General features: G+C 38.0%; 1 protein-coding gene across 11 annotated transcripts in view; it reads left to right on the forward strand.

Moving 5' to 3' along the window:
- Positions 1 to 914: 914 nt before the first annotated feature.
- LOC107846010 (GDP-Man:Man(3)GlcNAc(2)-PP-Dol alpha-1,2-mannosyltransferase) overlaps positions 915 to 18,439 on the forward strand; it is a 39,313-nt gene continuing 21,788 nt past the window's right edge. For 8 of the 11 annotated variants that reach the window (XM_047398211.1, XM_047398208.1, XM_047398210.1 and 5 more), the window contains exons 1-7: positions 983 to 1,417; positions 2,707 to 2,993; positions 3,525 to 3,711; positions 4,133 to 4,201; positions 4,318 to 4,511; positions 4,857 to 4,966; positions 15,848 to 17,478. In XM_047398211.1, coding sequence (XP_047254167.1) covers positions 1,103 to 1,417; positions 2,707 to 2,993; positions 3,525 to 3,711; positions 4,133 to 4,201; positions 4,318 to 4,511; positions 4,857 to 4,966; positions 15,848 to 16,092 — 1,407 coding nt within the window. In that variant the 5' untranslated portion in view covers positions 983 to 1,102 and the 3' untranslated portion in view covers positions 16,093 to 17,478. Of the gene's footprint in view, positions 1,418 to 2,706; positions 2,994 to 3,524; positions 3,712 to 4,132; positions 4,202 to 4,317; positions 4,512 to 4,856; positions 4,967 to 5,338; positions 5,586 to 15,847; positions 17,479 to 18,439 lie in introns of those variants that run through there. The other 3 variants (XM_047398205.1, XM_047398214.1, XM_047398204.1) reach the window with 3 other exon arrangements.

Genomic DNA, 18,439 nt, shown 5'->3' on the forward strand with positions numbered 1-18,439 from the left:
AATTTTATACGGAGATAATGCATCATTCACAACACATCTTAATGGAGGATTCATAAAAGGAGATAGAACGAAACACACTTCATCAAAGCTTTTGTACATACATAAGCTACAAAAGAATGGTGATATCAACATGCAACAGATTCGTTCAAGTAAAAATGTGGCTGATTTATTCACCAAATCTTTTTCAATTACAACTTTTAGGAAGACGGAGCACAAAATCGGGATGTAAAGGTTCAAGGATGTTCTCTTTAGGGGGAGTTAATATGTGTTGTACTCTTTTTCACTTATGAGGTTTTGTCCCACTGAGTTTTTCTTATAAGGCTTTTAATGAGGCAGCCAATATGCGTATTGTTAGAGATGTGTACTTTTTTTCCTTCATTAGATTTTTTTTTCTACTGAGTTTTTTCTAATAAGGTTTTAATATTCAAGGGAAAGTGTTATAAATGTATTTACATTATATTGAATGTCTATAAAGATCTAATAAGATCTAGGTGATATTTATCAGGATTTGAAGTATCCGACTAAATAGGATTATTTTCCCTATAATTAAAGAAGTTTTGTTTATTATATTCTCAATCTTATAATCTCAAGAGAAATATTCTCTATTCTGTCTCTAATCTTCTTTGTTCTTTATTACTCCCTCCGTTTCAGAATAAGTGAATTGTTAGAGTATTTATTGATGTTTCAAAATTCATTAAATTTTTTTTCAAATTTACCCTTATGATTTGACAATCAATTAACTTTTAAAAAAGTATTATAAGATCAACTTTTTCTTTTTATGGATAAAAATAAAAGTTATGTTAAATTTATGTCTTTAATATTTTTTCTTTAATCTTTGTATCAAAATCCAACAATTCATTTATTATGAAACGGAGTAAACATTCTATGTCAATAGTAAAATTATGGTTCATCACAAGCAAGAACGTGAACAGCTGCTTATCCCCTTTATTATCAAAAGTACTATATTTATATATTTTAAGGCTACTTCCCCCGCCCCCTACCCCTCCCCGCCCCCGAAAGTTGAAGAGCTTTTTCCAATTAAGAAGGCTGAAGTTTCGTCCATTATACCGTTCAAGATTGCTGTTATACCTTCTCTCAGAAGATGGGGTTTCCTAATTGGCTTTTAATCAGTGCCTTTATTGCCATAACGGTGTTAATTGCTCAAGCAATTAGAAGATTAGTGTTAACTGTAATCAATGGTCGGAGAAACAGAAAGAAGGCTATTGGGATCTTCCACCCATACACCAACGATGGAGGTGGTGGAGAACGAGTGTTATGGTGCGCCGTAAAAGCTATACAAGATGAAAACCCAAATCTGGATTGTGTTATATATACTGGTGATTTTGATGCTTCTCCTGATAGCCTTACTGCTCGTGCTCTTGATCGATTTGGCGTCAAATTAATCCACCCTCCTCAGGTACTCTTTACTTTTAAGTTTTAAGTGTGTTTTTGCTCAATCATATATCATAGTTTATGAGCAATATCATAATATGTAATGATATTTAGTTCCAAAGTTGTGTAGGCTATGCATTGCCAAAAAGATATTGGGTTCAAGTTGAAGAAAAGTGATATGGAGTTTCATCCTATATTAGGAGTCTTTCGATGCTTTAATTCATTGAGATTACACAAATAATTGTGTTGATTTGATCTCAAAGGACTTACTCGTCGGTTTATGAATCAAATCTTATGTGACAAAGATAATTAGTTGATTTAAGAAAAAATTGAGGTGAAAATTTTAAATAATGAACTCGTCATATAAAGTAGGTAGCCAAAGACATGACCCTAGATAAGAAATATTTGGAGGTCATTGATTAGGGTAGACAGTTAGTAGATAGCCGAGTGTTTTCGCACTTTTTGTGTGAGAGGTAAGGGGCTAGTCTCCTCTTCTCCTTATTAGTAGTATTATTTAGAAGTCATATAGTCTCTTAGTCTTGATATGTATTACTATTTGTTGATGCATTTGCTTTGTGCCTTGCCATTTCATCGTCATATTTTTCTTTCAATCCTGCTTCGGAAACTTTCCTTCTGAGCCAAGGCTCTATTGAAAACAATCTCTCTATACCACAAAAGTAGAGTAAGCTCTGTGTGCATCCTACCATCCCTAGACCCCACTTGCAGGATTACACTAGGGTATGTTGTTTAGCTAAACAAAAAACTTCCTATTTCACTTTTGCCCTTGTTTTTTCATCTTATTCCCTTTCCCCTACCCATGTCTCAAACCCCACCGTTTCTTTACAACTAGAGTATCAAGTGTTTGTAGTTATCAGGGAACTCCTAGCTTCTATTAGCAAGGATTTCAATGTTATCATGTAGTCTTTGCGCATCCTCTTTGTTGGATAATCTAGACTTTATCCCTAATAACACATCGAAATCCTCTTCAGCCTTCTATATGGTACCATCAATAATAAGCTTCTAGTCGATTTTGATTCGTACTTAATGTGTTAGTTTGCACTTTTAGATATCTGTACTGTACTACTGTATATTCCTTCTTCTCCTTTCACCTGTGCTGCTGCATTTTGTGTTCCTCTTGTTGATGCTTTATCACGGGCGTATGGTTGATAGTGGTAATCACAATCACCTATAATACCCTGAACAAATAATTGCTGCATAATGTTTTAGGTCTTCGTTCTTTGTTCCTAACTTCAATATATTGGCATTCGATGTCATTTTTGCTCAAGATTAATGATATCCTCTAGTGTACATCAGGTGGTCCACCTTCGTAAGAGAAAGTGGGTCGAAGAAACCACTTACCCTCGTTTCACAATGATTGGGCAAAGCTTTGGATCGATTTACCTTGCTTGGGAAGCTTTGTGCAAATATACACCTTTATATTACTTTGATACCAGTGGATATGCTTTTACTTATCCAGTTGCCCGTACATTTGGATGCAAAGTTATTTGTTATACTCATTATCCAACTATCAGTTTAGACATGCTGTCTCGTGTTCGTGGGTGCAGTTCAATGTACAACAATGATTCCTTGATTGCCAAGAGGTGAGTTCAACTACTTTATATCAGCATATTCCATCTATAGGTCTTCATGGTAACATATCATTTGGGTGGAAGTTTTGGTGCTATTATGTAGAACGAAGCACCTAAAGGGTTGTCTACCTTGTTGAAGATGATAAGAACGTGTCATTGAAACAAAAAGGAAAAGGCCATTGGGGCCTTTTTTGTTGTCTGTCAACTAAGTGGGGCCTAGCCCCTATGGAAATTTTTCATCTGCTTGTATCTTTTTATCTTCCCCTTCCAGTAATAACAATTTTGTCGCTTATACTTTGTAACGTGCATGCATATCCTTTTATCAAATTAATGTGTTCATACGTTAAGTGGCACTCATAAGAGATATTGGCATACTATGGAAAGACGTTAATCCACTTCTCCATGAATGTATACATATCCATTAGTGGGTATTGTGGAATTATAAATTCAAGGGATTGAATTTGTCTAGATTGTAAATTCTTTGCTTTTCATCCACTTATATTGTATCCGGGCATGAAGCTCATGAAGTTGCTTTTCTGGCAGTGCGATACTATCCCGGTTCAAGGTCTTCTATTATGCATTGTTTAGCTGGCTGTATAGCATCGTTGGCTCTTGTTCACACCTTGCGATGGTTAATTCTTCATGGACTCAATCTCATATTGAGAAGCTGTGGGGAATACCAGCTCGAATTAGGCGCGTGTATCCTCCCTGTGATACTTCTGTACTTCAGGTTTGTATTTATTTCTTACTCGTTTGGTGTATACAGCCGTCTTCTTCCTCCTTCTGATGCCTAAACTTGTTAATGTTTTTGCCTTTCTGAAGGTTTGCTTAATTTAACATTGAGGCTAATATTTTTACTGTTATCCCTTTCAATTTTTTTAAAAATGATAAGTACTGTCCTGCGTTTTGGAATTTATTCAGTATATGATGGGGGAGTAGGATGAGTGTAGTTTCCAGATGAATTTCTCCTTTCAATCTTAGTAAAACTCTCATGGCTCTTGCTTGGTGAAAATGTAATGAAAAGAAATTTTGGTCTTCTTCTTTGAAAGTTTTACCAATTTTGTGTTAGTGTATTCAGTGTGGCTTGGATTTAAGCAGCTGCAATGTTGCATGGCTAATATAAGGTGCAAACATGACATTGCTCTTGACAGGTGCTTCCACTGGAAAAATCAATGAAGCCTCCAAAGATAGTATCTGTCGCTCAGTTCCGCCCAGAGAAGGTGGGATTCTTATGTGGTCCTTGTGGAAATCAAGGTACCCATACTTGTGCAGGTGTTTCAAGATATATTGCAATGTTGATGTTCTGTAAAACCTTTTCTTTTTTCCTGTGAGTCAGGCACACCCACTCCAACTTGAGGCATTTGCAGTTGCCATAAAAAAGTTAGACCAAGATCTGCCAAGGCCAAAAATCCAACTAGTTGGTAGTTGTAGGAATGAAGCGGATGAGAAAAGGTTGCAAAATTTGAAGGACCTAGCTATTAAATTGGATGTGGATGATCATGTTGAGTTCCACAAGAATGTCTTGTACAGGTTAGTACAACCCCATTTTGGTAGTCCGAAATTCTTGAACTCCAAAGCATGATTTTGCTGAAATGTCTGGACCAGACCATTTCCTTCATTGCTTGAAGCTATTTGTCAAGGCAAGTAAATAGTTTAAAAAATTGGCTGGATGTTTAGGTCATTGTAATACACAAAGAGAAGTAATATTATGAATGGGTATAAAAAGCTAACTAGACTTGATTGGATATTAGTGTTGTTAGCTCTTTGTGTGTCAGAAAGAGATTGTGAAATGTTTATGCAGATTATCCATTTCCATCACTTCAATGCATGTTGGGTAAAAGCTTGATTCTCATTTTTAATCTACTGTTAATGCAGTGATTTGATCAGACTTCTAGGTGGTGCTGTAGCTGGAATCCATTCCATGACAGATGAACACTTCGGTATAAGTGTAGTGGAATACATGGCTGCTGGCGCTATACCAATTGGTTAGTCATGTTGTGTTGTTTCTCTTTTGCTTTGTATTTGATTCTGTGAGAAAACACTGGAAAGTATTATTCAGATGCGCATCTACATTATTACAGTACGTCCTATTTATAGTTGTACTTGCAGAAGAGTGGCAGTTAGGGATTTGATTGCAAAAGTTTGTTTATATTACAATAAGTCCTATTTATATGCTTCCTGCTGGATAGTGTTAACTGCATGCTTGTTTAAGTTATATTATTATCTAAATGAGATGATTCACAAACTAAAGGCTTTTTGCCCTGATAAATAAGTCAAACTTAGTCTTTTTTTCTTGGATATCTGTGGTCATTCCTTGTGGATATATTTTCATGATTGACCGTTGTGAATAAATGTAGGTTCTGTACCAATGAGAAAAGTAACTAGTGGAAGTGATTATGAAGGTCGAGTTTGCTTATTTGTACTTATTAAACCTCATTGGTTTTATGGTTCTAAATTTCCACAAAAAAAGAAGAAAACCGATTTGGAGGTTTAACTACATATCTGGTTGAATGCCGTTTAGATTTCATTACTTGAACATGCCAACTCTGAACCCTGTCAACACAGGGCAAGTAGCTGCTCTAGTAGATCCAAGCAGGATGGATGGTATTTTTCCTTTTTTTTTTTTTTTAAATCAGTGGTACGATATATATTTTGAGATACTGATAGTCTTATAGAGCCTATATACTCCATTTTACACCAGAGTAAGCAAAAGTATACAATTGCATTAAATATTCAACTGGAGTCAGCCTAGTCCCAAGAACACTTGGGGATTTCCTCCTTTATATAATGTCCATCAGATGCGTGCTGGGATGGTGTTCCATTTTTTTCCCTTTTGGTTTTGCTCAGACCTTTCCTGTTTTAAGTTCCTTGGGGGTTCTTGGCAATCATCAATCTGAGACCCAAAAGGTTTAGACAAAATACCATAACTGGGATGCAGGGGCAACACAAAAAGATATGGTTGTTACCCTCGGCATATTCTGTTGCAGATACGTGATCCTTTCACAGAAGATTGTCTTTATCAAATAGGTTTTACAAGCCACTACCAAGAGAATGAACAATTTATATGATGCTATTGTTTTCTGGATTGGTTCAGTGCTAGGTCCTATTGCTCGGTGCTGTACATTCTAGCTTGTCTGCTTCTGAGGTGAGACCCTGAAAATCTCCAGTAAATTGACTCATTAAGAAGCTGTATTATCTTTTACAATTCTCAATCACTCCTTCTGAAGACAATATCCCTGCCATGAGCCCTCTATTTCTTTGTTCTGGTCTTCTGGAAAACGGTGAAAGGATCCATTCGTTGATCTCCAGTTAATATGTTGCTGTATCCCTAACTGATGAGTTGTCCCCTAAATCATTCTGCTCCAAATGGCATGAGGTCGGAAAGAGAACAAAGGTGAGTGAGGAAATAAAATAGAGTATGGAATTTGATTCTGGGTAGTTGAAGGTGGCATATGATTTATAAGATAGCAGGATGCTTTTATGATTACGGTACTAGCTGTCTCAATGAGATGTTTACTCTTCCTTTTAGCTACCCCATTTGCTAAGATGTAGAAGGACAATATTTTTGATGAATGATCTCATGAGAGTATATGAATTGCTGAAAGAGAAGATAAATATTTGGGGCATTATCACTACGAAATGTCCGGATAGAAACCCCAAATCTAATTTTTAATTTCAGCGTGGAAGGTCTGAAATATAGAAACTACTTAGGTCTATTTTCCATCAAGAATACCCTAGTGCACCTGGAATAATCATTAATGAAACTGACAAAGTAACAGAATCCCAAAGTTGAACTGATCCGGCCAGAGGCTAGATATCTGAGTGACTAAAGTGAACGACCTTCCGATTACCAGGACATTGAGGGAAATGGGAGTGAAAATGCTTACTGAGTTAACACGACTCACTGGCTAGAGTCGACAAGTGAGACAAGCCAGGTGCCTTATTTGAAGTTTTGATAAACTTGGATGTCCTAACTTTTTAATAGATTGGGTGAACAAGTAACAGGATCAGCTATTAAACTAGGCCAAGATCTGAGTGATTTAGGAAGGATAAGGTAATGAAGTTCATGTGATTCTGATAGACTTAGTGTGAAAAACAGTAAATAGAGAAACAAATATTGATGTTTTACACTAGATATACTGATATTACAACAATAAATCTGAAGACAACCACTAGGAAACTGCTAATACTGTTAGATACAACCTAGCACATGTATGAAATTCACCAATACAGTACATACTACTAAGATCACACAAATTCCAGCATTCCTAGACATTCGAGAGGCTAGAACTCTCCCAGAAGATTCCCTTTTCTTTTCTGAATATCTGTCCACTGTCCTGCCCCTTTTTCTACCGAAAAAACCACCCAATACATGTGTAACTGTCTCATGACAGTTACTAAGTTTCTCAATTGCTTATTTTGGCCTCCTAGAATAAGTTCTTATAACTTGAGGTGCATCATTACCCGCCCCTTTAAGAGTCACCGTGTCCTCAAGGTGAAAGTCAGGAAATTGCAGATTAATGATTGCATATTCCTCCCAAGTGTTCTCAAATTCTGGTAGGGTCTTCCACTTGATTAACACTTCCCACTTACCATTAATTAGCTTCTTGGTCTGCCTCACTGCTTCAGGTTCAACTTGAAGCTCCAAATCTTGGGTAAAAAATGGAGGTAGGTTTTGAACAGGAGTAGTTGGAAGCAAGCATTTTCTCAACTGTGAAACATGAAACACTGAATGAATGCGAGTTCCAACCGGTAACTCCAACCGATAAGCTGCGGGACCAATCCTTTCTAGAATCTAGAAAGGGCCATAAAAAAGGGACTGAGTTTTTCATTGATCTTCTTAGCCAAAGAACGTAGTTTATAGGGCCGAAGTTTGAGATATACCATTTCACCAATCTCAAAAATCACTTCTCGACGATGTCGATCAGCTTGATTCTTCATTCTTTGTTGTGCTTTCAGCAGATGTTCTTTGAGTTCAGTCAAGATCATATTTCTAGTGCACACTTGCTCATTTACTTCTTCTACCGCTGAAGTCATGTCATCCATGTGAAAAATTGATGGTGGATCCCTTCCGTATAATTCCTTAAAGGGTGTCATACCTGCAGATCTGTTAAAGGATGTATTAAACCAATACTCTGCTCAAGATAACCAGTGGGACCATTGTTTAGGATTTTCTCCTTCCATACAACGGAGATATGTCTCCAAACTTCTATTCACGACTTTCGTTTGCCCATCGGTTTTCGGATGATGTGAAGAGCTAGCATAAGGCAGTACATGCTATTTTGAATACCTCTTTCCAAAATTGGCTTATGAACACACGGTCACGATCAGACACAATAGATTTAGGAAATCCATGCAATTTAACCACTTCCTTAATGAAAAGAACAGCCACATCTTTAGTATTAAAAGGGTGTGAAAGTGGAATAAAATGTGCATACTTAGTAAGACGATCCACCACAACCAATATAGTATCAAACCTATGAGATTTAGGAAGGCCAGTAATGAAGTCCATAGTTACATCCTCCCAGACATGATGAGGTATAGGCAAAGGTTGAAGTAACCTTGCAGGATTTAAAGTTTGAGACTTGTTCTTTTGACAAATTTCACACCTGGAAACGAAGTCTTGCACATCTCTCTTCATACCTTCCCAATAGATATTCTCAGACCTTTTATATGTGCGAAGATACCTCGAATGGCCTCCTATAGGAGAGGAATGAAATTCTTTCAATAGGCCAGGTATACGAGATGATCGTCGTGGCAAAACCAAGCGTTCTTTGAATAGTAGACATCCATTCTTCAAGCTGTATTTGTCATCTGTTTGTTGTCCTGAGATTAACTTCTGCAAAATAGAAGTTATTTTGGTGTCTTGTTGTACTTCCTAGTCCCATTCTTCCTTGTCTTCATATTTCCAAATTGAAAATGCATATAACTCTGCAGATTCTCCACGTCTTGACAATGCATCAACCACTCTATTTTCAGCTCCCAGTTTGTACTTTATCTCAAACTTATAACCCATGAGTTTGGAGACCTAGTTCTGCTGATTCTCATCCATGACTCTCTTTTCTAGCAAAAATTTAAGGGCTTTTTGAGCTGTTCTGATGATGAAATGATGGCCCATCAAGTAGTGATTCCATCTTTTGATAGCTAACACAATAGCCATTAGCTCTCGTTCATATACCGAACATTGTCTTGCTCTAGAAGAAAGTATTCGACTGGAATAAGCGATAGGTTTACCATTTTGCATTAAAACTGCACCGACACCAAATCCCGAAGCATCAGTTTCAATTACAAAAGGCTGAGAAAAATTCAGCATCGCTAAAACGGGCACTTGAGTCATAGACAACTTTAATGCTTCAAATGATTGTTGGGCTCGTTCCTCTCTGAAAAGGCATCCTTTTTAAGTAAATTAGTCAAAGGGGCAACGATCTTACCATAGTCTTTGACGAATTTTCTGTATTATCCAGTGAGTCCCAAAAATCCCCGCAAAGACTTGATATCTTTAGGAACCGGCCAAGATATCATACTCTCAATCTTGTAGGGATCATCTTGCACTCTTTCAGAGGAAATGATATGGCCCAGATATTCAAGTTTAAGCTGACCAAACATGCACTTTTTTTGTTGATCACTAGTTGATTCTCTTTGAGAATATCCAAAACAACCTTGAGATGCCCAAGATGTGAAGCATAGTCCTTGCTGTAAATCAAAATATCATCAAAGAATACCAAAAAAAATTCTGCAAATAATTCCAGAAAATATCATTCATCAGTGATTGAAAAGTCGAGGGTGCATTGGTCAAGCCAAATGGCATGACCATAAACTCATAATGTCCCTCATGGATGCGGAAGGCTGTTTTTTCTTCATCTCCGACTTGAATGCGAATTTGATGATAACCCAGCTTAAGATCCAACTTTGTAAATATGGTGGCTCCCCCTAGCTCATCCAGTAACTCATCAATGCATGGTATTGGAAATTTATCGGAGATAGTGATATCGTTAAGAGCCCGATAATCCACGCAAAATCGCCAACTTCCATCCTTCTTCTTAACCAATAATACTGGACTAGAATATGGACTAGAACTAGCCTTAATGATTTTAGCAGCCAACATCTCCTTGACCAAACGCTCGATCTCTGCTTTTTGAGAATGAGGATATCGATATGGACGAATGTTCGGTGGTTGTGCTCCAGGTTGAAGAGTAATAGCATGATCCCTCGAACGATGTGGTGGTAGACTCAAAGTTTGCTCACCTACTTCTGGATAATCAGATAATAACATTTCAATTTCCTCTGTTATTATAGCATCTTTATTTTCACTTCTTGTTACCTGATTCAACTCGACCAAAAATCCTTGGTTCCTTTTCTTTAGTAATTTGGTCATAGATTTGAGTGATACTACTGTGCAAACCATAGCTGGATCCCCTCGAAGCAACACTGATCTTCCAGCATCATTGAATTTCATGGTTTGAAGTTTCCAGTTTACCCTCATTTCACCTAATGTGACCAACCATTCCATCCCTAAAACCAAATCAGTTCCCTTCAATTCGAATAGAAAATACTATTGGTTGATTTGGATTCCTTGCGCATCCATCCTTACCTCTTTGCATACTTCATTTCCGCTAACTTGTTTACCATTACCAATTACTACTTCAAATCTTTTGGTCTTCTTAATAGGTAATTGGGGTTAATGAGCAAGGGTGGAAGATATAAAATTATTGGTAGCCCCACTATCGACCAAAACAATTACGTTGTGCCCGTGAATCTCCCCTACGAATTTCATTGTTCTACATCCAGTAAGTCCCATAGCTGGATTCATATTCAACACCATCATAGTATCCTTTGTTTCCTCTTCAACTAAATCTTCTCCAGCAGGCTTAAAGAATTCTTCTGTATCATCCTCATTTATGTTGGGTGTCTCTGAAACAATCAATAGGTTAAGCTGCCTGTTTTACAATGATGATTGGGGCCAAATTTTTCATCACATCTGAAACATAACCCTAATTGTCTTTTTCGAGCAAATTCTGAATCAGTCAACCTTCTAAATTGTCCCTCGGATTTTGCTACTGAAGAGTTAAAGCTAGTTGACTTTGCGGCAGGATGCAATTGTTCAGTGTTATGACTTGTTGTTCCGACTCTTGATTTCCTTGTTTCAAGGACGTTTGCAACTCGATGATAATTGGTTCTAAACCCAACCGGTTTATTGTTTGAACTTCCTCTGGTTGGTTCAAATTTAGAACTATGAACTTGTTGCAACACAGAATTTTGATCCTCCACCTTTTGAGCCATCTCCATTATCTCCCTCAATGTTTGAGCCCGTAACAGCATCACTTCTGCTCTAATTTCCTCTTTCAATCCATTCAGAAATGCTCTTGATAACATTTCATCTGATGCCTCAGTCATAGATGCTGACACCTTTTCAAATTCTTCACGAAACACAGCGACTGTGGTAATCTGCCTCAGCCCCATTAAGACAGCATATTGGTTGATCTTTTGAGTATCATGAAATCGGTTCAACAACTCTCTTTTGAAGTCTTCCCAGGTTGACATTTGTTGCCGAGATTCCATCCAATAATACCAATTTAAGGCTTTTCTTTCCAAACAAACACCTGCTGCCCGTAATTTTTCCATTTCAGAAATTTCATTCACTGCGAAATATCGTTCCACTCTGAAAATCCATCCTAAAGGATCCTCTCCTTCGAAAACTGGTAATTATAGTTTCCGAAACTTCTTTCCATCTTTTTCTCCAGCCAAGTTGACATTGCTTCCTTCTTCTTGGTTTCCGATGGTTTTAGTTTGAGAAGGGGATGCTTCTGCCATCATAGTTCGTCCTTGGGCTTCAATTCTTGCAAGAGACTCTCATTTCTTGAAACCATCCTTCCAGTTTTCTGACATCTTCCCTTACCCCTGTCAAATTTGTCAAATTAGTCTCCACCTGTTCGACGCGGCCCTCCATTTTACTCACCATACCCGAACGTTACTGCTCTGATACCAAATTGATAGACTTGCTGCGAAAAAACTGTAAATAGAGAAACAAATATTGATGTTTTACACTAGATATACTGATATTACAACAATAAATCTGAAGACAGCCACTAGGAAACTGCTAATACTGTTAGATACAACCTAACACATGTATGAAATTCACTAATACAGTACATACTACTAAGATTACACAAATTCCAGCACTCCAAGACATTCGAGAGGCTAGAACTCTCCCAGAAGATTCCCTTTTCTTTTCTGAATATCTGTCCACTGTCCTGCCCCTTTTTCTACAGAAAAAACCACCCAATACATGTGTAACTGTGTCATGACAGTTACTAAGTTTCCCAATTGCTTATTTTGGCCTCCTAGAATAAGTTTTTATAACTTGAGGTACATCAGATTCACTTTCTGCAGCAATGATCCATCCCGGGACTGCGTCCTGTACAAAAACGGTCATCAAAAAATAGAACAAAGTAATTAAGTGGTTTGGCTGAGTGACTAATGAATATGAGCTTAAAAGGACTACTAGGAACGTAAAGAACTGAATTTAAAGGTAAGGAAGTGAACTAGCTTGACCTATTTGACCAACCTTATGGCCGTTGTGATTGTTGGAAGAGATTGAGAGTAACAAATAGTAGTGCTGTAGTGGAAACAAATTTATTACCAGAAATGTGATCAAAAGCTCCTGAATCAATAGCCCAGCCACAAGGAGAATAAGATTGAAAGGCGCAGTTGAAGCTATTACCAGTGCTATCAAGAGCAAAAAGCGCAGAAAAGCTCTAAAGACCATTGAGCTTTAAGCGCAAATCGCCAAACAAATGTGATCTTTAAAAAACGAAGGCGCGAAGGGAGAGAAAAATACAATTACAAATGTTTAGTCCAAGACTAATAATTATAAGCATGAATGACAAATATAGGAACAAAGAAAGTAAAAGAAAATTACGATATAGTGCAATATCAATTGAAGAGGCTCATTGGCAAGGGAAAGAATGCCTTAGAACCTTGATGACGACACTGAAGCGCACATTAAGCGAGGCGAAGCGCTCAACATGTTTTGAGCCTCTCTTCAGGTCTTTAGCGTGCCTTTGAGAATATTGGCTATTGTCTGTATAACGATCAAAGCTTTCTCAGGGGATGTCTGCGCACTTGCTTTGCACTTAAGGAACTCATTATAATCCGATAGAGAATTCATTTGATTATTCAACATATTTGATCCCAGTTTGTTGTAAACTAAGTTCATAGAACCTTCTAAAATAAGTGATGCAGGATATTTGCTGCAACAATGAAAAAATCTGAAAAAACCGACTGTATTTGCCTAAAATACTATTTCAATTGTCAAAAAATTAGGGGAATCTCGGAATAGGCTGATGAACACAACAATAGAAAGTTGTTGGTGGAACTGCTTGATAACAACATGGTTAGTGTTTTACAGGTGCCTGTGGAGTATGAAACGTGTTGCTTGTGTGATACTGGACTAATAGAAACTCAGAAGCATATGCTTGCTGAATGCCCTTGGACAGTAGTAGTAAGGGGCACATTGGCAACTTGGTCGGGAATACATGTGCAACGGACTGGAGTAAGGCAGACTATCAAGTGGATCAAGAGGGGGGGGGGGGGGGGGGGGGGGGGTCACAGAGGCAACAACAAAAGGAGCTGATTACTGCCATATGGGGAGCCATAGTTCATATATATGGCAAGCTAGGAACTGGAAACAATTTAGAAATATAACTGTAAATACAATTTTGTGGTAAAGCATATACAAAAGGAGGTTAGGCATAGGATAGAAGGGATATTGGGTTAAAAAGAGATTGTAGATGTAATAATTTACTTCAAAGGTTGTTTAATTAGTTGTTTTCCATTCTGAAGCCTAGCCCACCATAATACTCTTCCTGGAAGGTGGTTGTGGTCCCAGGTGTTCTGTAGGTGTATTACTTTTGTTTGACTGTGATATTATTTCACATTTATGAAGGTGGTTGTGGTCCTAGGTGTTCTTTTGTGTATTACTTTTGTTTGTCTATGGTATTATTTCACATTTATTACCCCAAAGTTTTCTACATAGTATATATATATAATAATCCTTTCCCATGCGGGACACTATACACATAATAGTCTAACACCCCCCCTCAAGCTAGTTCATATAAGTCATATATACCTAGCTTGTTACAAATGTAACTAAAACGAGGACCCATGAGGGACTTGGTGAAAATATCTGCAGGCCGATCATCGGACTTCACCAAATTTTGTAAAATCTTCTGAGAGTATCTTTCTTTGATAAAGTCATAGTCAATCTCAGTTTACTTATTCCTCATGAAATACCAAATTTGACATAATATGAAGGGCCGCTTGATTATCATATACAGGTTCCATCCGATGGATTTCTCCAACTTTCAGTTCTCTAAGCAACTGTTAAACCAATTTAGCTCAGTAGTTGCTGTTTCCAGATGTAGAACGTCTATCAATAGCTGACCCTGCCTAATTAGCATTTGTATATCCAGCTATCTGAAAATGACCTCGATCCTCGAAAAGTAGTACTTCGCCTAGAGCTGACTTTATGTATCACAGAATATGGACAACTGCATCCCAATGACTATCACATGGAGAATCCATAAATTAACTTGGGAAAGAAATGTCAAAGTGTAATCACTGTGAGATAATTCATATATCTTTCAGGATTACTGGGGCTCTTTTGTCAGGGCAGGAGTTTAGCATTCGGATTCATAGCGCTACATCTCATCATTTCAGTCTCCTCAAGAATGTCTGAGGCATACTTTTGCTGGGAAATGAATCATTTATGCGCCTGGTGTTGGATGCAGACGATGATGATTAGTCAGGATTTAGCAATGATGGCACCGTGGCTGGAGATGTGGACGTGACGTCGATCTATGTTGGTCGGATTCTTCAAAAATGTTAGGGGTGCATGTCGGATCCTCCAAAAGTAGTGGATTTTTGGAGGATCAAACACTGATGCGACAACATTTTTGGAGAATTCGAGCAACATAGGCGTAGTTTCCTCAAAATTCAGTATAGGTAAAACCTCTAAGATATCGAGATGATTAAAAGAAGAGTCAAAGTAAGGTCGAGACTCAAAAATGTGACATGACTGACATAAGATAGCGGCAAAAATCAGGTGAGTAGCAATGGTACCCCTTTTGAGCCCTAGAATAACCAAGAAAGACCTATGGTCTGTGTCGGTTGTACGGTTTAGTCTATGGTGTGAGACGATGAGAAGCAACTTCGGGAGACAGACTTGTCGGAAAAGATGAACTTTTTTGGCCGGATTAGGGTTCTGGCGACCAGAATTTGTAAAACAGTGGATAGATTGGCTCCGAATGACTGGTGGCTCCACCAAAAAAAAGAGAAACAGCTCACAAAGTTACATGAACATGCCTCACATGCTGACACGTATGTCAGATGTGCTGCCAGCGTTGGAGAGATCCGAGAGGCCCATGAGGACGCGTAAATGGGGTTCTACTGGAGAGGTTTTCTGGGGTTTGATATCCGGAGCTTTCTGAATCTTGTGGTATTATTAATTTTCTCAAACTACTGGTGGAAAGTGGTATTAACAGAGACAGCCAGTTATGTCCCCTGAAAATTGCACAATGACTGAAATTTCTCTTGTGGAAGAAGCTGGTATTTTGCACAACTATATTTTACCACGCTCTTAAACCATGTGAGAGAGTATGGAATTCTATTTATTAAAATGTGAATCTATATTATTACAATGAGTCCTATTTATAGTTATATTCGATATAGTACAGAATAATCTTTTTCCCTGTGGGACTCTACATAGTGCATAAATAATCTTTTTCCCTGTGGGACTCCATATGCATAATATTCCAACAGATTCATTGAACTTATTTTTTAACTTCAAGTTTGTTGGTTTCATTCAGCGCATAATTCAGCTGGCCCAAGGATGGATATTGTGTTACCAGAAGATGGAAAGCAGACTGGGTTTCTTGCCAAGAGTGTAGAGGAATTTGCTGAAGCCATCATTGAAGTCATTAAGATGCCAGAGAATGAGCGGCTGGAGATGGCTGCTGCTGCAAGGAAACGAGCCTCCATGTTCTCAGAGCAAAGGTTTTATGAAGATTTTAAGGCTGCTGTACGACCGATCTTTCACAATGATACAAAATGATTACAAAATCTGTTTCCATAGCTGCAAGAGATCAATTTTATTCACTATAATTAGACTCGTCTCATGCAAGAGATCAATTTTATTCACTATAATTAGACTCTGTCTCATCTTTTTTCTTGGTTGGTTTGCTCATATTTATAAGTTTTCATTTTGACTGTATTTGTACTAATGCGATTTCAACCTTGAAGTTACTAATTGCTAGAAAAGAAAAATTGCCTCTATTTTGGGGGTTAGAGTTGAAGAAAGTTTCCTCCTTTCTTACTTTTACTTGAAGTAGATAGGCATGTATACAAGCATGGTGAGGTATTACAGATTGAGGGAACAGTAAATTTGGGTCTAATGTCTGTCTGGTGAAAAAAAGCTCAACTCTCTTTTAAATTCTTGTTGAAATTTCACTAAGCATATTAGAAAATTCTTTTCCTTTCTTCTCTGTTGTTTGGCAGGTGGGGAGGACTGGAGGAGGGGGCACTTATTAAAAAAAGATAAGGAATTTGTCTATCATGTTTTCTTGTTTCTTTTGACAGTTTCTTTGACAATAACCACTACAAAAAAATGGGGAAATAGCTGCGTTTAAATTGTGACAGTTTTGAACAACCGCCACAAAATGAAACATAAAACAACAGTTTTTGAGACGCCATATTAAAATTTTGAATACCGTTGGTTTACAGAGATTGTAGCTGTGATAAACTGTTTAACTGCCGTTTGTGTTTCAAATTTTATTTAATTTCTCCCTCAGTTTATTCAGAATTTCCCACTCACAATTTGGTGTCCCTTCAAAAATTTAGAACTCCATCGTGCCCTCGTATCTCTCTATGTAGCACTTTGGGTTCTCAGGTGTGCTGTATCCCTCAAGCTCACAATCGCGCACCAGGTATCACTTCTAATTTCTTCCCAATCTTTCTTTCCAGTAGCAACCAAAAGCAGTTTGGTTTCCCCTAATCCCTAGTATCTCTCTGTATTTGCTTTTGATTTTAGTTGTTAGAAATGGTTTTGGGGTTCTATTTCAGGGAAAAGTTATGTGGTTTTCTTGTTGATGCTCCAGAAATATGCTTCTTCTGCATAGAAAGGATGGATTTGTTCATCATCTAGAAGATTATGATGGAATCTCTAAAGTAGCTGATATCATCACAGGAGACGACATCCCGGAGCTGGTGCTAGGTGTGGGTTTTTCGCGTTAACTGTGAAATTAACTTTAGCAATTATCCATGAGTATATTACATGTTTTCTCTAACTTAAGCCTGATTGTGAAGCATTGAATGATGCTCGATCCATAAGGGTACATGTTCAACGCACTCAAGGATTGCTCTTATTCCACATTGCATTCCTCACTATCAACATCACTTGCGCTGCAGCATGAAATAGGAAATAATGTCGTGAAATCTGGAGGTTTGCTATTCATTTGTTTTTGGGCCTTTTTTCTGATATTTGTGTTGTTTATTCGATAGCCATTTCCAATTGGATAGGGATAACAACATTGCCGGCTTTTTATATTTCAGAGTCTGTGAAGGTAGCAATTTCTTATCGCGATAGAGAACTAACTCATATATCTGATGCCTGACGGTCCTTCATACGAGGTTTAAAGGTTTACCAGCTTGTCGGTGTTCTAAATTCCTATGATCGAGTCTTTCTGGCCCCTATGAACACTTTCTCTTAATGTATTAAAGAGGGCCTCTCTAACCAATGTAAAGTGGTGGGTGTCCACTAACGGCCATTCCTGGCTCAGCTCCGATAACGCAATTCTGGGAGGAGTCGGTAGTTGGGCACTGGATAGTGGATCCCTTTGATGTACCGGAACTTAAAAACTTGGTTGTTAGCCTGTAAGTCCGACCTCTCTTTTCTACAACAATATACCCAGTGTAATCCCACAAGCGGGGTCTGGGAGGGTGGTGTGTACGTAGCTTTACCCCTATGTTGTGAAGGTAGAGAGCTTGTTTCTGATAGATCCTCAGCTTAAGTAATGCTTATCAAAATCCGTAAGGAAATACAGTAGTAAAGAAAACAGACCCAAAGGCACAAGAGAGGGGAGTAGGGGTACTAATCAGAATGTTGGGCAATTGAGTGATGGGGAAGGGAGATATGGTGAGGGGCACCCAAATGTGACTATGGTGGCGGCGACTGGTAAGAGGGCGGAATTGACGAGCAAAGGAGATATTTTCTGAGTGGTTGGACATCATATATTCCGGTACCAGAACATCGACAATCTTGGGCTGATGGGGTTGAGCAACAGAAGGAAAACTCAGGCAAATCTGCTGCAATGCGGGATTCAAACTTGAATGTGTGAATCCAAAACTTAGAGATCAACAAATTGGGGAAATCAAAATTGAAGATATTGTTACTGAGATCGCTA

This window comes from Capsicum annuum, chromosome 10 (genome assembly GCF_002878395.1).
Source record: "Capsicum annuum cultivar UCD-10X-F1 chromosome 10, UCD10Xv1.1, whole genome shotgun sequence".
In the NCBI taxonomy this organism is placed as follows: domain Eukaryota; kingdom Viridiplantae; phylum Streptophyta; class Magnoliopsida; order Solanales; family Solanaceae; genus Capsicum; species Capsicum annuum.